We start from the raw sequence: 20,680 nt of genomic DNA on the forward strand, positions 1-20,680 counted from the left end.
TTAGGGTTTGGGTCTGGGAAGATGGAAGGAGCCTTGGCTGATTAAGAATGCCAGGCCCCACTGTGCTGCTAAGATTCAACCTTGGGTGAAAAGGAACCAGCCCACTGAGTAAGTATAGAGGCAAGGGGGCAGGAATGCTGAGAACACTTGAAGCAGGGGGACACACTTGGTTTGGGTTTCCTGGTCAGAGGCGAGAGCTTAAATGAAGGCAAAGACATTATCCTTCACCCCACAATTAGAGGGGCTTATACTAATACTTCTCCTTAAAAAAATGAACGGGCAAAAAAGAAGGAACTCAACCACAGAAACTTACAATGGGAATAGGGTAGATCAGGGTTCATCATCAGAGGAGACTCAAGTGAAAAAAAGCTTCTTCTACCCCAAAGAGTAACATAAAATAGCTCTCTGCCCAGAAAGAATTTATAGAAGAACTCTAAAAAGAATTTAAAAATCAAATGAGAGACATTGAGGAAAAATTAAAAATAAATAAAGGCCATCAAAGAAAAATAAGATTATGAAAAAAAAATAATAACCAACTCGAAAGATGAAAATAACTCTGAAAATTAGAATTGGGAAAAGGAAATCCAATGAAGTTATAAGAGACCAAGAAATAACAAAACAGAATAAAAAGAATGAAAAAAGAACAGTATGTGAAAAACAACAGGTCTGGAGAATGAATCAAGAAGAGAAAATATAAGAATAATGGGACTACTTGAAAGTTGTGTCCAAAAAAAGAACCTTCACATAATAATGTAAGAAATAATCGAAGAAAATTGTCTTGGAATGATAGAACATGAAGGGAAAGTAGATAGAAAAAATTCACCAGTCATGATCTCAAAGAGATCCTTTATGAAAAACACATAGGAATATTATTGCCACATTTCAAAATCCCCAGATTAGAGAGAAAATTTTGCAAAAAAAAAAAATAAACAAAAAAACCCACCACAACAAGAAAAAAAAAAAAAAACAATTTAAATATGCTGGAGCTGCAATTAGAATTGTACAGAGCTTATCAGCAGCCACAATAAAAGATTACAGGTCCTGGAATCATATGCAATCAAAAGAATTAGGCCTGCGGCCAAAATATATATATGGAAAAACAAAAGACATTCAACTAATTTGCAGATTTTCAGCATTTTCTTTCAACCAAACCCTAACTCAATAGAACATTTAACATATAAGAACTAATTTCAAAGATCAGTTTCAAGGAACTTAACATGGATAAATTGTTTTTTACATGGAAATGTATACCATATGCTTAAGACTGATATATCATCAATTGGATAGAAGGTAAAAGTAGTAATTATGTTATACAAATGAGGTACAGAGTAAAATATATACAATGGCATTACAGGGAGGAGGGTTCATAGTTCTGAAAACCTACTCACATTGGAATTGGGCTAAATAGACAACACAACATATATACCAGGAAGGAGATAGCACCCTCCAAAATCTATAATGAAAAAAGTGGGGAGGGATGAGCAGAGGGAGAAGCAAAGGGTGGGAGAAGACAAGGGAGGGATCCATAGGTGGGGGGAAATTAATAACAAGGCAAATTAAGGAGCAGAATTGAAGCAAAGTCAGCAGGGATAGGAAAGAGGTGTGTGTGTGTGTATATATAGTGGGGTGGAGGGGAAGGCAAGGAGGTGTGTGTGCATGTATGCATATATCTATATATAAATATATCCTTGCTTAATTATAGCCTTCTTGGGAGAGATGAGGGGATGAAAGGGGAAAAGAGAATACAGTAAAAAAGTATGTGACAGAGAACAACCTACAAGAAAGTAAAGATGGACATTTCTGAATATAATTTCTTCTTCTTTTTTTTAACTGGTAATTTATTGTTATATATATTAAATCTTCCCTGATGTTCTGTTGAGTATATGACAATTCTGTTTTGTTTTCCTTTTCTGTTTTTCTTTTATTTATTTTTTTAAAATAAAAAAAAAATGAGCATTGTCCTTAAATAACCTTTAGGACCACCAAATGTCTCAGCTGAATTCATCAACAGTTTTTTCCCCACTGATGGATACTTTCTCAGCAGCCTAAAAAGAGGCTGCCAAAAATATTAAATGACAGGCAGAAAGAGTAAGTGAAGGTAAAGAGCAGAAAATTAATGTTGATTGTTTTTCATTAAAGTGAAAAATTCGGCCCAAAAGCCAGAGATAGACTGAAACTAAGAGAATGAAATTGAATGTGTCTTGGAAATGAAAAGAGAGCTTAACAAAGAATTAAGAATTGAGGTAAAAAGGGAGTAGTCATAAAAGTTAGGCAGATAACATGGATCTGTATGGAAATTATACAGACGCCTGAAGGGATGCACAAAATGGAAGAAAGTCATCAAAGGAAGTAAAATAGATTATTAAGGAGAGAAAATTTAGATTTAGTCTGTATTCTCTATAGAAGAGCTACAAACTCATTTAGAATGAGACTAGAGATATGTTCAACTTCCTTATATTTCTGTGTATTTCATACACAGAAAGTAAAGGGAAATCTGGAATGTTAGAGCTGAGGGGAAAGGAATCACCTGAAACATTTCTTAAGCCAACATTCAAGGTAAAATAGGATAGAAAATGGAATAAACATGTATGTCCCTTAAATTTCTCATACTTCAGATTTCCAATATGCAAAATGATAACAGAAAATCATCTTTCTAAGTACTAAGATATGGTAGTAGATAATGCATTAATATATTGATTGACAACTTCAGGATTAGAAATGTAAAGGTAATCTTAAAAATATGTGATCTTTGTACAAGATTTGTTCAAGCTAAAGAAAATTCTTTCATTTCATGAATGCTGTAAAGGCAATCCAAGTGTCTTGAAGACGAGTTAAAAAGGGGGAGGGTTTGGAAGGAGGGAAGGTTTTAGCAGAACTTAACACACATTGAGGGAGAAAGAAGAAGCAAAAAGTGGTAAACAACTCCCAAATAAACCATACTTTGATATTCTAAAGGCAGACTAGCCAGGCGGTGTTGCTTCTTCAGACCATACTACTTGAGGGCAAAAAGGTACTGCAGCTTATGAGGATAAAAATTAATATCTTATAATAGATAATGAATTCTTTTAAAGCTGCCATTAAAATATCTAATAGACAACAATGCTTAAAACAAATGACTACAGCCCTAGTGAGAATCATTAGAAAAGTCAATTCAAATTAAAGTTAGTCTAAAATCAGCCTTTATTCCACTTGAGGTTGTCATGGAAATTTCATTTCTAGGAGAACTCTTGAGGACAATCATATGCTGTTAGCCAAATGAATAGGTGGGGCAAGAATAATCATATTAATAAATTAGCAGAAAACAGGCCCACTGACTTTTAACAACATGTTGATATACAGAATTCTGAGGGGGGGGAAAAGTATGCTTTTAGGAAAGAACTCTTGCAATATAGGGGGAAAATATCCTAAACAACTAACTTCAACTAAATACTAGATTTATCAATGAAATATTCTATTAATATAATCCAAGTCACTAGTACCAAATCAAAAGTAAAAAGGCTATTATTAACCTCTACCGTCTTTAGAAAATTGTTGTAAAAGCTAATTTTGATGTCACTAATTTTTAGTCTCAAACATTTATAAAAATTTTTTGAAACAAAGTGGCTGCTCCTGCTGTTCAGTGATATGCAAAAAGAAAAAACAAAACAAAACAATGTTGACCTTTTTAACAAGGGGCATCTCTTTTACTTCTTGGGGAAAAAAAAGCATTGATCTCTATTTTATCCAAAAGAAAGGTATTACTTTGTTTCTCAGACAAACCTTGATTATATTCAATATGAGCTTAGTTTTTTTACTCTAAGTACAGACCTGCATTATAAAGCCTGAACTCAATAAGGATTCTTTTTGGATGAGAGGTTAGCCATCTTATTTGCTGTCCTCAATTGCTCAGGACAAGTTAGCTAAGTTGCAAATAAAATATCCATGATTTAAGATAACAGTTTCTCATCCTTAGGTATAACTGAATGGAAGACAAATATATATCACAATGAACAATGAGAGAAGTCAAGAGTGAATTTTCCTTGTAGTTCACAAATTGTGCTAGTAGAGCAAGCAAGACTTACCGTTAGAAAGGCATCCATAGCTTGTTAGAATTGTGAGCAGGGCATGCCATAGTCAAAGAATTATTAAGTCCTCATTTTAACAATGATCTTCTGAGAAGTGGTATACAATTATTCTAGGCCAATGATGCCATGCATCATTAAAGAGAGAGGCAACTAAGATAAAGGACTCCCTAGAGCGTATAGTTACTCTTAATTAGCCAAAGAAATTGTTATACAAACTTTTTACTAAAATTCCTAGTAACCTAGCACTATAAATACAGAATTTATTGTAACACATAGTAAGTCTATGTAAATGTACTATTTTTTTCTTCTCTTTCAGAAGGCCACTCGACCTAATGATATAAAATAAGAGTTTTGAACACTGGATGCTGTAGGATGAAAAAACTGGGATTAAAACCGACAAAGCTCCATATCTCAAGATCCTTAACTCTACAGAAGAAATATTCTAAAGCATGGCTATTACACTTCTCTTGAGGGTGGGGGTATCAAAATAAATTCTGTTGCCTTCTATAAAACAGGGAGAAATATGACAGAAGAGGCAGCGAACTCCGCTTACTATTTGTGTGACCCTGAGAAAGTTACCCACTAACTTTGGGTATCAATTGCCTCATCTTGTGACTTCCAGCCAAGATGAACTTGAACAAGAGGTAAATCGTTCAATCTAGCAAAACCCTGAATTTTGTACTTGACCAAATAGTGATTAAGAAATATGATGAAAAACTATAAGTGACTTCTTCCATCCCAGAACAGTACAAGAGGCTAGCCAGAAGCTGGTGGGCATTAGGAAAGTCTCAGACTGCTAGTCTCAGGTAGTTTTCCTGGACTTTTAATTCTGGAGGATTTTAAGGCATTTTGGATGAAAAGAGGTCTAAGTCCAGAGAAAGATAAAAAAAGTAAGTTTAAATGAGGAACTAGAAGAAGCTGTATAATGAAGTATTGTAAACATTTTTAACAGGGGAAGAAGAAACAAGCATCTCTTCAGAAGTTTGATTTCTTCAAAGGATATAGATGTCAAGAAAACTTCCTAACAATTACAGGTATTTAAAAGTAGCAAGGATTACTTCTGGAGGTAATGGGTTCCCCTTCAGATAAGAGTAATTCTGTGTGTGTGTGTGTGTGTGTGTGTGTGTGTGTGTGTGTGTGTGTGTGTTCTCTTTTAGGCATCAGCTGGACTTAGCTGGCCAGAAGGGTCTATTTCAATTCTGTAATAAGTTCTGTTTACAGTGAAAGGATATTTGTAACTGATATTACAATGGTTTAGTTGTACGAGGAAACTGAACACAAATTTGTTGAACCACATGAGGTGTAAGAATGCCTTTATGGCTGTTTTAGAAGTCAGCCCCCAAAAAGGATAACTTAAGAAAGAAATGATGAAAGACATTAGGAACTTGAAATGATGAAGAGAAAAGGTAGCAGAACTAGATGAACAATTTACACAGTGATAACAATGTAAAGAAAAACAGCTTGGAAAAAAATTAAAATCTCCAATTAATGCAGATCCCTAACCATGTCTCTAAAGGAACTATAATGATAATTAAGCATATTGCCCACCTTCTGACAGTAAAATGATGGACTCAAAGTGCAAAATAAGATGTTTTTAGACACTGATACTAGTGGACTTACTTTACTTGATAGTTATTATCTGTATTTTTCTTTTTAGTATGAGGGAGAAGATTCAGGAAAGAATAATAGCATATAAAAAACAATCAATTAAGCATTTCTTAAATATACAGAAGAGAACTGAAGAAAGTTCAGAAAGAAATATTATCATCTATAGCCATCAGAAAGAAAATAACTGGGGGAATGCATATGGAAACACAAAAATGAACCTCCATGGGAACACACAGGTGTGTTATGGGATGTAAATGTAAATGTTCCTAAAAGTTAATGGTGTGAAACAAGGTATCAGTGGTAATATTAGCAAATGGAACAGATATAATTGATGGTACAAAGAGTGCATCACTGTATTTATATTGCACTGCTCACTGCCAATATTGTTTCTTAATTTACTACTAAGTGCCACTATTATTTAATTCATGTCATTTAATAGGACAATTAAAATGTTCAAGGCTATTTTAAAACTGAAGTTCCTTACAACAAAAGATTACATCAAAGGGGAAACTATGTCAGTTGCCTGGACTTCCCTTTTGGGTTCTCAAGTCACAAGATACATATTTTATATAGGCAGAAGTTACACTCAACAATGACTGATTGCCATGAACCTTTGTGCTAAGATCTTGTGATCAATCCCCAGCCACATATTATCTAGGGAGGCATAATTTTTGGCCACTAGCACATGGAAAGTATTTTTAATAATTAAGTTATTTGAATCTGAGGGATGTGACACATATTATTCTATAAGACAATGCAGATTGGGAAAATAATTAAAAGTATATCTCCCAATAGAGGAACATAAAATTAATATAATAAATATTGGAAGTGCAAATAATGTATATTGGCTTAACTACTTCTTCAATTGGACACTGAAGAAATTACATTTATTCCCTTTGATTATTCAAATCCCCTTGATTTTATTTACAATGTATGATATAATCAGTCAAGATAATTATTGGCAAAAGACTGTGATTTCTTAAACTGTGCAAAGGTGACCAGAAAACAACTACAAAAATAAAAGATCACAGCACGAGTCGGATTTGTTTCAGAAGAATCAGATCTGACAGTTCATTTCTAGTATGGTATATTTCGTAAATGTCAAAGAAAAGTTTAAACACATTGATGCATATTACTTCAATCTCACTTTCTGGCATATTACTGTGTATTAAATAGTCAACTGAGAAGAATGCTAAAAATTGTGAATATTCCTCCAAGAGTAAGCATAAAAAGTATTGTTATGTCAAAAATATAAATTATAGAAAAGTAGCAGTAAGGAAAAGGCTGAGGATTACATTACCAATCCAGAAAGCAATTGTTACTTGCTGCTCTAATCCAAACAGTAGTGGAAACAACAAGTGTAAAATTCAATTGTATTAGCTACTTAATAAATATTTAAAATTAATACCTGCTTATTTTTTAACCTAATTTATGCAACCAGAAAAGACAAAGCAAAAGGTAGAGAATGAATGAAAATGTATAATAAAGCTTGCATACATTGAGTTAATGTGGGAAGTCACTGAAAAAATTATCATCTTTTCACCCAAATTTGCTTTTCTTTCTGACTTCTGAGATCCACTGTTGAAACTCCTATACATATGTCCACAGAATTATGATAATCTTTTCCTTCACATGTAGCATCTAAATACCAAAGTCTGTTTATAACTTTGTATTTCTACTTTTGAACCCTAACTCTCTTTTCTCCTTGCCTAGACTACTCTAATAGGTCTGTCCATATCACAGACTCTCAGAATCGCAAGGAACCTCAAAGACCACTCTTTGGGGACTTGAACAAGACTCCCCCTATCCCCCAAATATATGAGAAAAATTATGAACTAGCCTTTTTTTGAAGATCTCTAGTGAGGGGTAACCTGATACCTCACGATACAGTTAACTTCAAAAATTATAGGCTAACTATAGCAATCTAGTGTTTGACAAATACAAAGATCCTAACTTTTGGGATAAGAATTCATTATTTGACAAAAACTGCTGGGATAACTGGAAATTAGTATGGCAGAAATTAGGCATGGACCCACACTTAACACTGTATACCAAGATAAGATCAAAATGGGTCCATGATTTAGACATAAAGAATGAGATTATAAATAAATTGGAGGAACATAAGATAGTTTATCTCTCAGACTTGTGAAGGAGGAAGAAATTTGTGACCAAAGACGAAATAGAGACCATTATTGATCACAAAATAGAAATTTTTGATTACATCAAATTAAAAAGCTTCTGTACAAACAAAACTAATGCAAACAAGATTAGAAGGGAAGCAACAAACTGGGAAAACATCTTCACAGTTAAAGGTTCTGATAAAGGCCTCATTTCCAAAATATATAGAGAACTGACTCTAATTTATAAGAAACCAAGCCATTCTCCAATTGACAAATGGTCAAAGGATATGAACAGACAATTTTCAGATGATGAAATTGAAATCATTACTACTCATATGAAAAAGTGTTCCAAATCATTATTAATCAGAGAAATGCAAATTGAAAGAACTCTGAGACACCACTACACACCTGTCAGATTGGCTAAGATGACAGGAAAAAATAACGATGAATGTTGGAAGGGATGCGGGAAAACTGGGACACTGATGCATTGTTGGTGGAGCTGTGAACGAATCCAACCATTCTGGAGAGCAATCTGGAATTATGCCCCAAAAATTATCAAACTGTGCATACTCTTTTATCCAGTAGTGTTACTACTGGGCCTATATCCCAAGGAGATACTAAAGAAGGGAAAGGGACCTGTATGTGCCAAAATGTTTGTGGCAGCCCTGTTTGTAGTGGCTAGAAACTGGAAAATGAATGGATGTCTATCAATTGGAGAATGGTTGGGTAAATTGTGGTATATGAATGTTATGGAATATTATTGTTCTCTAAAAAATGACCATCAGGATGAATACAGAGAGGCTTGGGGAGACTTACATGAACTGATGCTAAGTGAAATGAGCAGAACCAAGAGATCATTATATACTTCAACAACGATACTGTATGAGGATGTAATCTGATAGAAATGGATTTCTTTGACAAAGAGACCTAATTCAATTTCAATTGATCAATGATGGACAGAAGCAGCTACACCCAAAGAAAAAACACTGGGAAATGAATGTAAACTGTTTGCATTTTTTGTTTTTCTTCCTGGGTTATTTTTACCTTCTGAATCGAATTCATCCTGTGCAACAAGAAAATATGGTTCTGCACACATATCCTGTATCTAGGATATACTACGACATATTCAACATGTATGGACTGCTTGCCATCTAGGGGAGGGGGTGAAGGGTGGGAGGGAAAAATCGGAACAGAAGTGAGTGCAAGGGATAATGTTGTAAAAAAATTACCCTGGCATGGGTTCTGCCAATAAAAAGTTATTATTAAAAAAAAAAAAAAAAAAGATGCCATTAAAAAAAATTATAGGCTGAATTAATGTAAATCAATAATTGGTCAGGTAAAAGGCTTGGTCAAATGAGAAGACAAAAAAACCAATGCCTTTAGCATGCAGTTAAATTTAGGAATATGACCTAAGAGAGCTAGCCTTAACATCATCCCAAGAAAGTAGCATACTTGACTTGTCTCTGTGCTTACAATGTTTCTCTTATCTGAAATGATCTAACAAACCCATGTTCTATCTAGATCCTACACAGCCTTGTAGACCCAACTCAAATCTTTCCTTCTAAGTGAATCTACCCTAACAACTATAACCTTCCCAAGGGCAAGGACCATATTAAACTTTGTATGTACTCCTCATAGAAACTACCCTGTTACAAAGCACATAGTAAGTACTTAGTACATATTTTCTAATGAACATATCGATGAGAAAAGGGTCTTGAAACATTATACTATGTCGGTTTTAATCTCATTCAAACTGATGCACATAAATACCTACTTTATTATAAAAATAAGAAATTGGCTTAAAAAATTCATTTTGTTAACAGTTCAAAGTTAAATTTTAAAGAATCATCTAAAATCTGGACAAAGACCAATTCTGAAATAGCATGTCACTGAACAGCAGTAGTCGAATCATACCCAATGGAATCTGAGGGGGGTGCTGAAGGGGATGATCCCGACGTAAGGGTGGTCTCTCCTAAGGAGGCCTCCTCCTGCGGTATTGGGTGATGTTCAAAGAACTTGGAGACAAACAGCAAACTGTGAGGCAAAAACAAAAATAAAACAAAGCAAACCTAACTTGTGCAAAACCCAGAAGTTTTAAACACCAGAATATATAAATGCATTAATAGGAAAATCACGGGCCAAATTCCACATTTAAAAACAAATGTTGAAAGAAATTCAACTGCTTGTCATTTTGCTTAATTAATGAAGTTAACTTTTTGATTTACAGAATAATCTAAAAATAAAGCTCAAAAACCTTCTGCCAATTTAGAAAAAAAATTTCTGCATATTCTGAAAAAAATATTCATGGCAATTAAAGAATTAGAATAAAAAGAAATAAGGAAACCCTTAATAATTACTTCAAAGGTAAAATGTTAGCTATCAAATACATTTTAATTGAAACTTTAACCCAGTGAGAAACCTCACAAAAATATGAAATTATTATTTTTAAAGTTAGAAATATTATAATTTAGTCAAAGTAAAAAGGTCTAACTTTATTAGTTCAAATGACATAACTTAGGAGGAGGAAATGAAGCCATAATGGGAAATATAAATGTGCATAGATTATCTTAGGAAAGGAAACTAGGCAAATGGAAAATGTAATTAGTGGAATTTTCATGAGATATACTATGAAGCAAAGAATAGGCTTTTACAAATTTCTGTAAGCAAAATAAATGACCAATGAATTTAGCTTCCAAGTCCATTTGGAGGGGGAAAAAGTAATATCAAAAGGAGATAACAGAACCAGAGAAACATATATCAAAAAGCTTACCATTGAAACTAGTAAAAAATAGTAGCTCAATGTGTTAACATATTTTTAGAAAAGAGCAAATCTTAAAACTCTTATCCTCTAGGAAAAAAAAAATATTGAATAAAAAGTGTTAACTGGATAGTTGGACTAGAATTAAGATGTGACAAGTGTGTCTGGATATACAATATTATTCCAATGGTACTTTTTCAAGGATGAAAATTCATTTGTTTAACTTTCAACATGTATGCATATAATCTGAAATGAAGAAAACCTGTAGAATGTAGCAGGAATCTAAAACTAAAAACAGAAGACACTTTGGATTACTTACTCAAGTTGGTCATAATTAACACACATCAGTGGCACCTCTGTACTACAGCGTTGGTGAAATTTATAACCACATGTCTGACAGCGGAAACCTTGGAAAAGCAGCTTTCGACAAAAGTCACAGAATGCTAAAGTGAAAAATGTCTTCCGTACCTAAAAAATAAGATACCAGCACTATTAAAAACAAGATTTTGGAAAAATTGACAGATAATTTACAAATAATTAAATATATTTCTTCTCGCTTTCTTTGTCATTTTCAAAAGCAAATCTTTAATCAAAAAAAATTCTATGAAAATTTTTACATAAAGAAGGATCATATTGACATTGAAACAGATATTTAACATCAATCTACAAACACTTTTTTAAAGAATATTCACTTTTAAAGTGAAAAATTAAAACTGCTAACATTTAGAAGTCAAGATAAAAGACAGGAATATATTATTTATATAAAGTAATAAGGAGAACAATGACAAACAGCACATGACTACATAGGCAAATTAGAGAAAAAGAATCTTCAGGACAATTAACTCAACTATTCCTCCATATTTTAAATATCAAGGAGAATTTGCTTCTTCAACAAATTTATACTTAGGCATAAAATTTCATTCATAAATTTAAGAGGGTTACACCTTAATATTCTTTAAAATGTTTTCTCCCCAAATTATTTTTAACAAATCACCTTTTTGAGGATATGTATGGAATATGAACTACATAAATTTTGGCATTTTTCCATAACAGAGTATTTTGTGGAATTTAATAGATGAACCCATTTTAGATGACATCTAGAAAGTTGTGATTAGAGACTAAAAGGTCAAAAGAAAGTTATAAGGTAATATTTACATCCATAACATAGTACAGTAGAATTGACAGCATTATAACATACTTTTAATGAAGTCTAAAAGCACAGTGAGGTTACCTCATCAGATTAATGATAGAATAACTAAGAAAAGCAAAACAGCTCTATCAGAAAGAACATTAATCCCAACCATAAGATTTTTGTGGGAAAGATATTCACAAAAGGAAGATATGTGCCTTAAAGCTTACTGAATGCTCTAGTACAGATTTCTGCTTTGCCTTTGATATTTCTGATTGGAGATGTTTCACCATTAACATGAGGAAGGATAATCTAATTTATGTTTATTGAACAGACTTTGATATTATATGCCATTATCTACCAAGAGAAAAAGGCACTGAAAAAGAAAAGTGCCCAGAGACTCAAAGGGGAAGTTGGGAAGACATATTACTATATGTCGGAATATGAATATTTATGTACATAAAACTGAGGGAAAAAAAATTACTGCAAGAAACAAAACTACCAGCTAGCATTTCACAATCCTTAGTTTATGAAGCAACAAGTAGCAAAAACGTTATTAAAGACATAATGAGCACAAAATGCAAATGTAATAAATTATGCATTAAAGATGTCCACCTCAACTGAGCTTCGCTTCAAATACCAGTATCTTTCACAAAAGCAGCATGCTTTCTTTTTTCTTCCCTTAGCAACATTTTGATCATTTTGGGACGTAATGGTTACTTCAACAAGTCAATAGGATAGAGTAAAATCCATAAAGGAGAAATATAAAGGAATTCTAAGGTAGCAGTAAAAAAGAAATAGCTATAGAACCAAAACCAGACTTTAGATGAGTGGCTTACACCAAAGGTGATTCAGAATTTTATATCATAACTTATGCTATCATAATGGAGTTTCCATCAAGCCTCAATTGTGAGCCCTATATGGTGAAGAATTGTGGGCCATGTTCTGGGGAAGTGACCCAGTCTTTTCTATCAAATTTTTAAAAATGATCACATGGTTGAAATTGAAGCTTTTCTCCTGAAACAAAATGCTATCCTCTACATCATTTCTTTCTTATTTTCTCCCTTCTCTCTCCTAAAAGTTCATTCACAGGAACTTGAAATATATGTTTGTGAACATCTGAACCATTTCAAAAATCAGAGGGTACATACAAAATTGTGTGTTGTTAGGGGAACATTCTCCAAAACTTCTACATGCAGTTCTTCTCCAGTAAGCCAGGAAATATCAGTGTCCCAGCCAATAGGCTTCTTCTCTCTGGAAAATGCAGACATGAGTCTTTCTTGGTTATCGTACCTGAAAATCCTTTTAATACACCTCATGATGAAGATATGAAAAGTGGTTACTGAGGGCAGAGTGGTATAATTGAGTCTAGTCTTCCACTGTTAGAAATTTGAATGGCAATAAATTGATTTTTAAGTTTACCCCAAATACATGCATCACTCTTGAACAAACAGCAGGGTAGAGAGATGCATTCTGTTCTTCCAGTCAGCTCCAGTCAAGACCTACAACAGCAGAGAATGGCTTGTTCCTGGGATCCAAAAACCAGACATATGGAATTTTCTATCCATTCACAGAAAAGGATACTCATGTGATAAGATGTCCTCAAAAGGAGAATATTAGAGGATTTACTAATGTAAGGCCTTTACAAAATGATAAGTACAAGCCTTTTAGAAGAAACGATGCTCAAATAAAAAAAAAATAATTTAAATACTGGGTAAAATGACTGATAATTTGTGTAGAACTGAGGCCTTATTATTATTTTTTTTAAAGCTCAATAAGTACTCACTTTCATATTCTAGGATCTCTGACTTCCTCAATGCTGGTGGTCCTTCACCAACAGAGATAACATTCATATTACCCACTACCCCTCTTTACCTCAGCAGTCTTCATGAGTTGCTGTGGCCAAAAAAAGGTCACCACCTAGTGGCCAGCCTTCTGGTAACCAACCTCTCTGAATTTAGAATCCCATGAACCAAAGATTCACATTCTACCGGTGGATCTACATTCAGACTTTTTCTAGCATAGGAGGGAGGATTTGTCGGTGCCTGTGATACATGGCACAGCCTTGTAGAACCCAAAGTCTCCTTTACACCATAATGAGGTACTATAGTCAAACTTTTAAAGGAACAAGTTTGGAATTAAAAGTTCTACACTTCCAATTAATCTAATAAGAAGCCGTGAAATCATTATTAGAAACTCCAGCTATAATTATACTTCTATGTTTATAGAGTAAAAAAATTATATTTTTCTAGTTCAGCAAGATTTCTTTGAAGCCATTTTAGAAAAAAATATATAATTTCTTCTAAAAATGAGTTTATTCCTTAAGAGAAACTAAGTTTCACAAAGATCTATAGCACTCTGTACAAGTCATACCCATCCTGTCTTCTGTACACTGCACAGCATTCTGGGATCAAGCCTCTCATCATCAATGCCTTCTTTAGACTATCTCGGACAGTTACTCCACATCTTGCTGGTACCTGAAAGAGCAGAAATTATATGGCAGGGATCAGATAATATTTATTTTCACAAATACAAAAAGAAATTTCTTTATTTCCACATGGCATTTAAAAGAAAGCAGTTTGCTTTTACAACATATATTCTATAACCATAACTACTCTGTGCATTTTTATTTGGATGGCACATACTTAAAATTACAATCATCAATGAAAGTTAATTTCAAGAACCCAAAATTAACTAGCGAACTAAATAGCAGGGTGGAAAAATCCTTTACAAACTTAAAGAAAAAGCCTAAATATATTCAAGAAAATTGCTAGTAGTGGTAAAACAGGAACAAAAAATAGGAAGAAAATAATCAAAACAAAATCATCTGTATAGCTAGACCAGAATTATGATTTAGGTGATAAGACAGATCAGATGTCAACAACAAAAGACTGTGTTACAATACAAACAATTTTTTAAAAATAATTTTTGATGTCTTTTGTTTTATGCCAAATGTTAACAACACTAAGTTATAGCTGACTCAAAATAATGGCAGCGACCAAGACTGGTGATACAGATAGTAAAATATACAATATACTACCTTCTTCTTACTGGGGAAGGATTTTAGATATGGTTACTATGTCAACTGGTATTGCTTAATTTTTCCTTCTAGGATAAGAGAGTCTGTGGTGGGGGAAGAGTACAATTTCTTCTGCAATTTCCCCAAATGATAGACATCATTTCTCTAGTTTCTTGCTACCACAAAAAAAAGCTAATACAAACATCTTGGAATCTATGTGGCATCTATTTTTTACCTCCTTGAAGGTTTATGTTCAATAGAGGTACAGCTGAGTCAGAGTATATAGAATTTACAGATTTCCCATATAGTTCTCGTAGCTTTCTGAAACTGATGAACCCAAAGTGTATATTAATTAGTGTAACTGTCTTTCCTTACTTAGGTCTTCTGCCACTTATTACTTTTGTCTTTTTTCACATTTACCAATATAATTGGGTATGAAGTGAAACTTGAGAGTTGTTTTAATTGACATTTCTCTTACTATTAATGACTTGCAATACTTTCATATAAAAATTGATCTGATGTTCTGCATTTATCTTTTGAAAACTTCCATTTCTATTATATGTTGAAGTGTATTAATGGTTCTCGATCTTATATGGTGATATCAATTCTATGTATTTTACATATAGTTATGTGCTGATATTTGATATTAAGTTTTTTTTTTAATTTGGCAGCTTCTCTTTTTATTTAGTTAAATATTTTGTTCCAGCAAAAGCTTAATTTGATGAAATCAAAATCGTTTTCCTTTATGATCACTTGTAGCTCTTGAGTCCTAACCATTTTTATAAAATGTACTTCCTTCTATTATCCTCTAATTGTTTTTGATGCAAGCCTTTGTGTTCAAATTGCTTATCAGATTATACAAGAGAGGCAGTAGGACACAATGAATAAAAAATTGGCTCCAGAGCTACCATGACCTTGGTCCAAAAATCCATAACCTGAGAACTAGAGACAATGTGACTCTGGGCTAATCTCTCCGTACTCTAGACAATCTCCAAGATTATTAGCTATAGTGAGATTTCTAATATAGATTGTAGGAGTTTCCTCACCTAGAGGGTCCTTGTAAAATCACAGGTTTAATTCTCATTCTTAGGTTACATGACTGAAAATGGTCTTCTAAAACTTATTTTCTGTTAAATGAATTTCCAGTTCTTATTGAACCTGAAGTTATTTCCTTAAATAGTTTATGTCCTCAAGTTTGTCCAACATTAGGCAGTTGCCTGTGCTCAATCAATTCTCAGTATTTCTTACATAGTCCATGTATTGGTCAACCTGCCATCTGGGGGAGGGGTTGGGAGGGAGGAGGGGGGAAAAATTGGAATAAAAGGTTTGGGAATTGTCAATGTTGTAAAATTACCCATGCATATAACTTGTAAATAAAAAGCTATAACAATAATTTAAAAAAAGATCTATTAGTATTAAGTCCTCTTATATTTTTTACAATTTTTCTTGAGATTCTTGATCTTTTATTTCATGAACTGTATATAATATTCATTATTTTTATCTAGTTCTATTTAGTAATTATCTATATAAATATTAAATTTATAAACTAGTTGGTATTCTAATTTTTATTGTGTTGGTGTAACCAAAACATTAACAAAGAATATTTCTCTAAGTATTCTTTTACTTCTGTAGTTAACTGTATAAGTCCTGAACATATGGAAGCAATTTAACTCTTCAATATTGGCCCCAGATCTGTCTTAGTTAGCGTAATGACAAAGGTCACTTTTAATAGGGTGACCAGTTCCTCCATTTGTCCTATTTCGTATTCTGCCTTAAGATTATGACCCGTCCCCTCTTAATGGTTGAAGATAAAGGTGTTATAGACATTCCTTAATGTCATTAGAATATCAGTAACCTCCATCTATGAGGCTATCCCCACCTAGGTCTCTGCATTATGTCATTGTTCTTATTATTCCATAAAAGGCTTGCTCTCCCAATACTCTGGGCTAGGCTCTTTGAGATGATAGTATCGTCTAGCCCTGGGATCCATTGGTCCCAGTATTTCTCTCCATTTAATAAATTATTGAATTGGTCTCTAATCTCTGTCCTGCTCAGTTTCTTTTGACATTACATTAGAAGTTACTAGGTAAGGAGATTTCCCTTCAATCTTTTTAACCTATTGTCTTTTTGGTCTATTTCTACTTTGTTTTGCCTCATTTCATCAGATCTACCACCTAACTTTATTACCATTAAGCCCTCCCTTACCAATAAGCCAAAAATACATTGTATTTCACTGGATTTTGCTCAGAACTATCAGACCCTATGTGGCTCTACTTTATAAGTCCTAGGACCTGCGAGAACTAGATTTTGTCCAGGGTTAGGGCATCACTTTTTGCTTCTTTCTATATGCAAGTAACTGATCCTTCCTGGGCCTTTGTAAAATTAGGGGAATGGGTATAGAGCTGTGATCACCTTCTCCCTCTACCTTTCCCTCCCCCCCAGTCAAACAGAACTGAGATAAATTGTATCCCCCTTTAACCTTTGGGAGGGCCCTGAAACTTCATCCCCCTTTTATGGGGAGGAGGGGAGAATTCTGAATGTCAAATTCCAGCCTCTGGCCCCTCTCAGAGATTACAGATAAGTAATCTCATTCAATTAGAAATCTCTGCTAGGGGCATAGTCAACATCCTTTTTGAGTTGCTCAAACTCCCAGTTAAGTAATCTTATTCAGTTTAGAATTGAATTGAAGCCCCAAGGTTTAGAAGGCTAGTAAAAGGAGGTTGAACCTCAAATGTTTGCAGAAGTCCTAAAAGGATTTTGCCCACTGGTGAGGATTTTTTCTCAGTGTTAACCCACCTTGGCTAATTCCTAATCAGGAACTATTTGCCCTTCTGGAATTAGTCCACTGATGAAGATATTTTCTTCTCAGTGTAAATCCACCTTCAAAAAACTATCCTGCCAGGATTCTTTGCCCTTTAAGAAAGCTTTCTTCTTAGTGTAAATAAATCCCATTTTTGCCACGACCTTGTGTCTGTATTTATTGGAGTTTGCAAGGAATCTGCCTCATCAAACAGAGGGACTCTCTTGCCCTCAATTCTTGCACCTCATCAGAACTACTCTTGTTAATGACTAGAAAACTCAAAATGATGCGGAAAGATTCCAATCTTTGATTCCCAACCCCCCCTAGTTAATGTAAATTACCCTTTGACTCACAAATCCTGGTCCCTTTGAATTCCAATAGAAGGTCCGGACCTGTCCCAGCCCCACCCGGATCTGAGCCAACTTTGGGGCTACACCCAAAAGCCCCTCGAGCTAAGTCTCCTACTATAAAAGGGCCACGCTGGGAACCCCTCTTGGCAGAGATTCCAAACATGCCAGCCATGTGAGGACCCTCTGTCCACTGGACCCTCTATCCAATGCCCTACTTGTCTCTACCTTCACCTATCTCCTACTTCTAAACTCAATAATAAACCTCTTTTATCAATCTACCTCTCGGGCTAATAAATGCTTTTATTGGGGACTCGCGCCGCTACTAGACCTCATATACCGCCGTATCCTTGCGCCGAATCCAAGGGGGTTGCAGGGGAGCTCTGTTTGACTCCCTGTACCCCAAACCTGCCACTAGACCTGAACTAAACCCTAATCTCATTTAGGTACCCCAAATCTAGACCTCAACATTTGGTCTAAACCTCAACAGTATCCCACTGCCACCCATCCCCTTTAGAATGCAAATACTTCATCTGTAAAAAGTCTTTTCCAATGGTTCACATTTGTTTACATTTCTTATGTATGAGTTTTCTTGACTCCTATGTTTGAATTTCACAGTTTCTAAGCTGGTCTTTTCATTAAAAAAGCCTGGAAGCCCTCCATTTTATTAGAGATCCATTTTCCCCCAGTAGAATTATACTCAACTTTGCTGGGTGAGTTATTCTTGGCTTCCTTCTAGATTATCTTGTCCCAAGCTCTCTGCTGCGTTATAGTGGTGGCTGCTAAATCATGTGTGAGCCTGACCCTGGCTCCTCAGTACTCAAATTATTTCTTTCTGACTACTCTAGCATATGGGGTGGACCTTAAATAGAAGACATTTGGAAAGATATGGATAAGAAAACGTAAAGGAATGTACTTGTTGAGGTCTAGATATGGGGGTACCTAAATAAAATTAGGGTTTAGTTGAGGTCTTGTGCCAGGTTTGGGGTACAGGGAGTCAAACAGAGCTTCCCTGCAATCCCTTGGATTCAGCGCAAGGATACGGCAGTAAATGAGGTCTAGTAGCAGCATGAGTCCCCAATAAAGGCATTTATTGGCCTGAGAGCTAGATTGATAAAAGAGGTTTATTACTGAGTTTAGAAGTAGGAGATAGGTGAAGGTAGAGACAAGGAGGGCACTGGACAGAGGGTCCAGTGGACAGAGGGTCCTCACATGGCTGGAATGTTTGGAGACTTCTGCAAAGCCTGTCCCTTTTATAATGGGAGATTTATTTAGCTAGAGGGGCTTTTGGGTGTAGCCCCAAAGTTGGCTCAGATCCTGGTGGGAGTCCGGATCTTCTACTGGAATACAAAGGGACCAGGATTTGTGAGTTAAGGGTAATTATATTAACTGGGGGGGGTTGGGAGTCACAAAGAGAGGAATCTTTCCCACATCATACTCAGACTACTTTAAATCCATTAAAATATAAAATGGTATATGGATATCAGTAATTGTTAATAATTATAGCAAATGAAGGAAAGTAGTCATTCCTCAATCTTTTTCTTTACTCTAGTCATGTGACAAATATCTATTTTCTTAGAAGTTTCCCACAATATGCGGGGAGAAGGAGAAGGTATAGAAGAGGGGACAGTGATTATCAAAGAGTCTCAATCTACCAGTATGCTTAAAATACTGAGACTGAATTGTGTTGTAAATTAAAGGGGATGAAAGTGGAGCCAAAATAGTAAAGTAACCTTTTCTACTCTCCACAACCTGCCCTAAATCTACCAATTTGTTATGGGTCTTGACAACTAGAAAGTAACTTTTACATTAATCATAGTATTTTCATAAAAATATCTACTGAGAACAACTTTTAAGTTCTATTAACTCTATAATAATAGTGACATATGAAATCAAATCTAATTTTTGTTGCAAAGTATCTTGAGCTTCTGGTATAAGAATGCTTCTCAGAATTGTTTCTCTTTTTACTTGTGATGCAAATTTGAGTTTACCTAAAGTAAAAATTGGTTTAAGAGCATAATCCTAAAGCATAGCACACCACCACACACAATTATAGCTTCCTTTATCATTAACTCCATTTTTGATAGAATCATCTTTCATAAGAAATTTATTTAACACAGCACTAGAAGCTGGAGAGTTGAAAGTAATTATACTTAAAAAAAACTGAATATGTAAAATGATGTTAGATTTTCTGCTGTGAACATTTTCTTCTTGTTACATCTGGTATAGAATCAGGTGGATGGATTATAATTTTAAAAAAATTATATTACTTTTGGACAGTTTCATTAAAACTACATTTCCTTATTTTGTTCTTTGTACTCATTTTTAAAAATACTATTTTATTTTCCAAATATATGCAAAGAGTTTTCAATATTCACCTTTGCAAATTTTTTCTCCTGCACCTCCTCCCTCTTCCCTTTCCAAGACAGCATGCAAGTCTGATAAAGGTTAAATACTGAATATAAGTAATTTTGAACATGTTTTGATATATTTAAACTATCGTTATAATAGAACCTGTAGATTTACTCAGTCATTATCATTAGCACCTTGTCTAATGGCTAATCTGCTTGGGTTTGCTACCATAGTTACCCCTGATTTTAAAATAGTGCATATAGCATGGTACTTATAGCCAAATATGGCCCCAGATATTATAAATGTGAGGTAGGAAAAAAAAAAAAAAAGAACCAACTAAAACTGGAACTCACAATGAAGTTGAAACTAACTGAAAAGAGGGATAATAGATTTTCTTTTGAAGAACAAGGCCCAGTGTCCCTGTGGTTTTTCCCCTGCAACATTCCTTGGGCTCTAATTCAGATGCCACCCACAACACTACCT

At 34.3% G+C, this 20,680-nt stretch overlaps 1 protein-coding gene across 7 annotated transcripts in view; it reads right to left on the minus strand.

The window, feature by feature from the left end:
* BRAF (B-Raf proto-oncogene, serine/threonine kinase) overlaps nt 1-20,680 on the minus strand; it is a 147,053-nt gene that overhangs the window by 57,489 nt on the left and 68,884 nt on the right. For 6 of the 7 annotated variants that reach the window (XR_004229708.1, XM_031939207.1, XM_031939209.1 and 3 more), the window contains exons 4-7: nt 14,053-14,156; nt 12,831-12,933; nt 10,870-11,018; nt 9,707-9,826 (exon numbers count right to left, since the gene is read on the minus strand). Coding sequence is in view for 6 of the 7 variants with exons in the window: in XM_031939207.1 (XP_031795067.1) it covers nt 9,707-9,826; nt 10,870-11,018; nt 12,831-12,933; nt 14,053-14,156 (476 nt within the window). In the remaining variant the exon portion in view is untranslated. The remainder of the gene's footprint in view (nt 1-9,706; nt 9,827-10,869; nt 11,019-12,830; nt 12,934-14,052; nt 14,157-20,680) is intronic. The other variant, XM_031939208.1, reaches the window with a different exon arrangement.

This window comes from Sarcophilus harrisii, chromosome 5 (assembly GCF_902635505.1).
Source record: "Sarcophilus harrisii chromosome 5, mSarHar1.11, whole genome shotgun sequence".
Taxonomy (NCBI): Eukaryota; Metazoa; Chordata; class Mammalia; order Dasyuromorphia; family Dasyuridae; genus Sarcophilus; species Sarcophilus harrisii.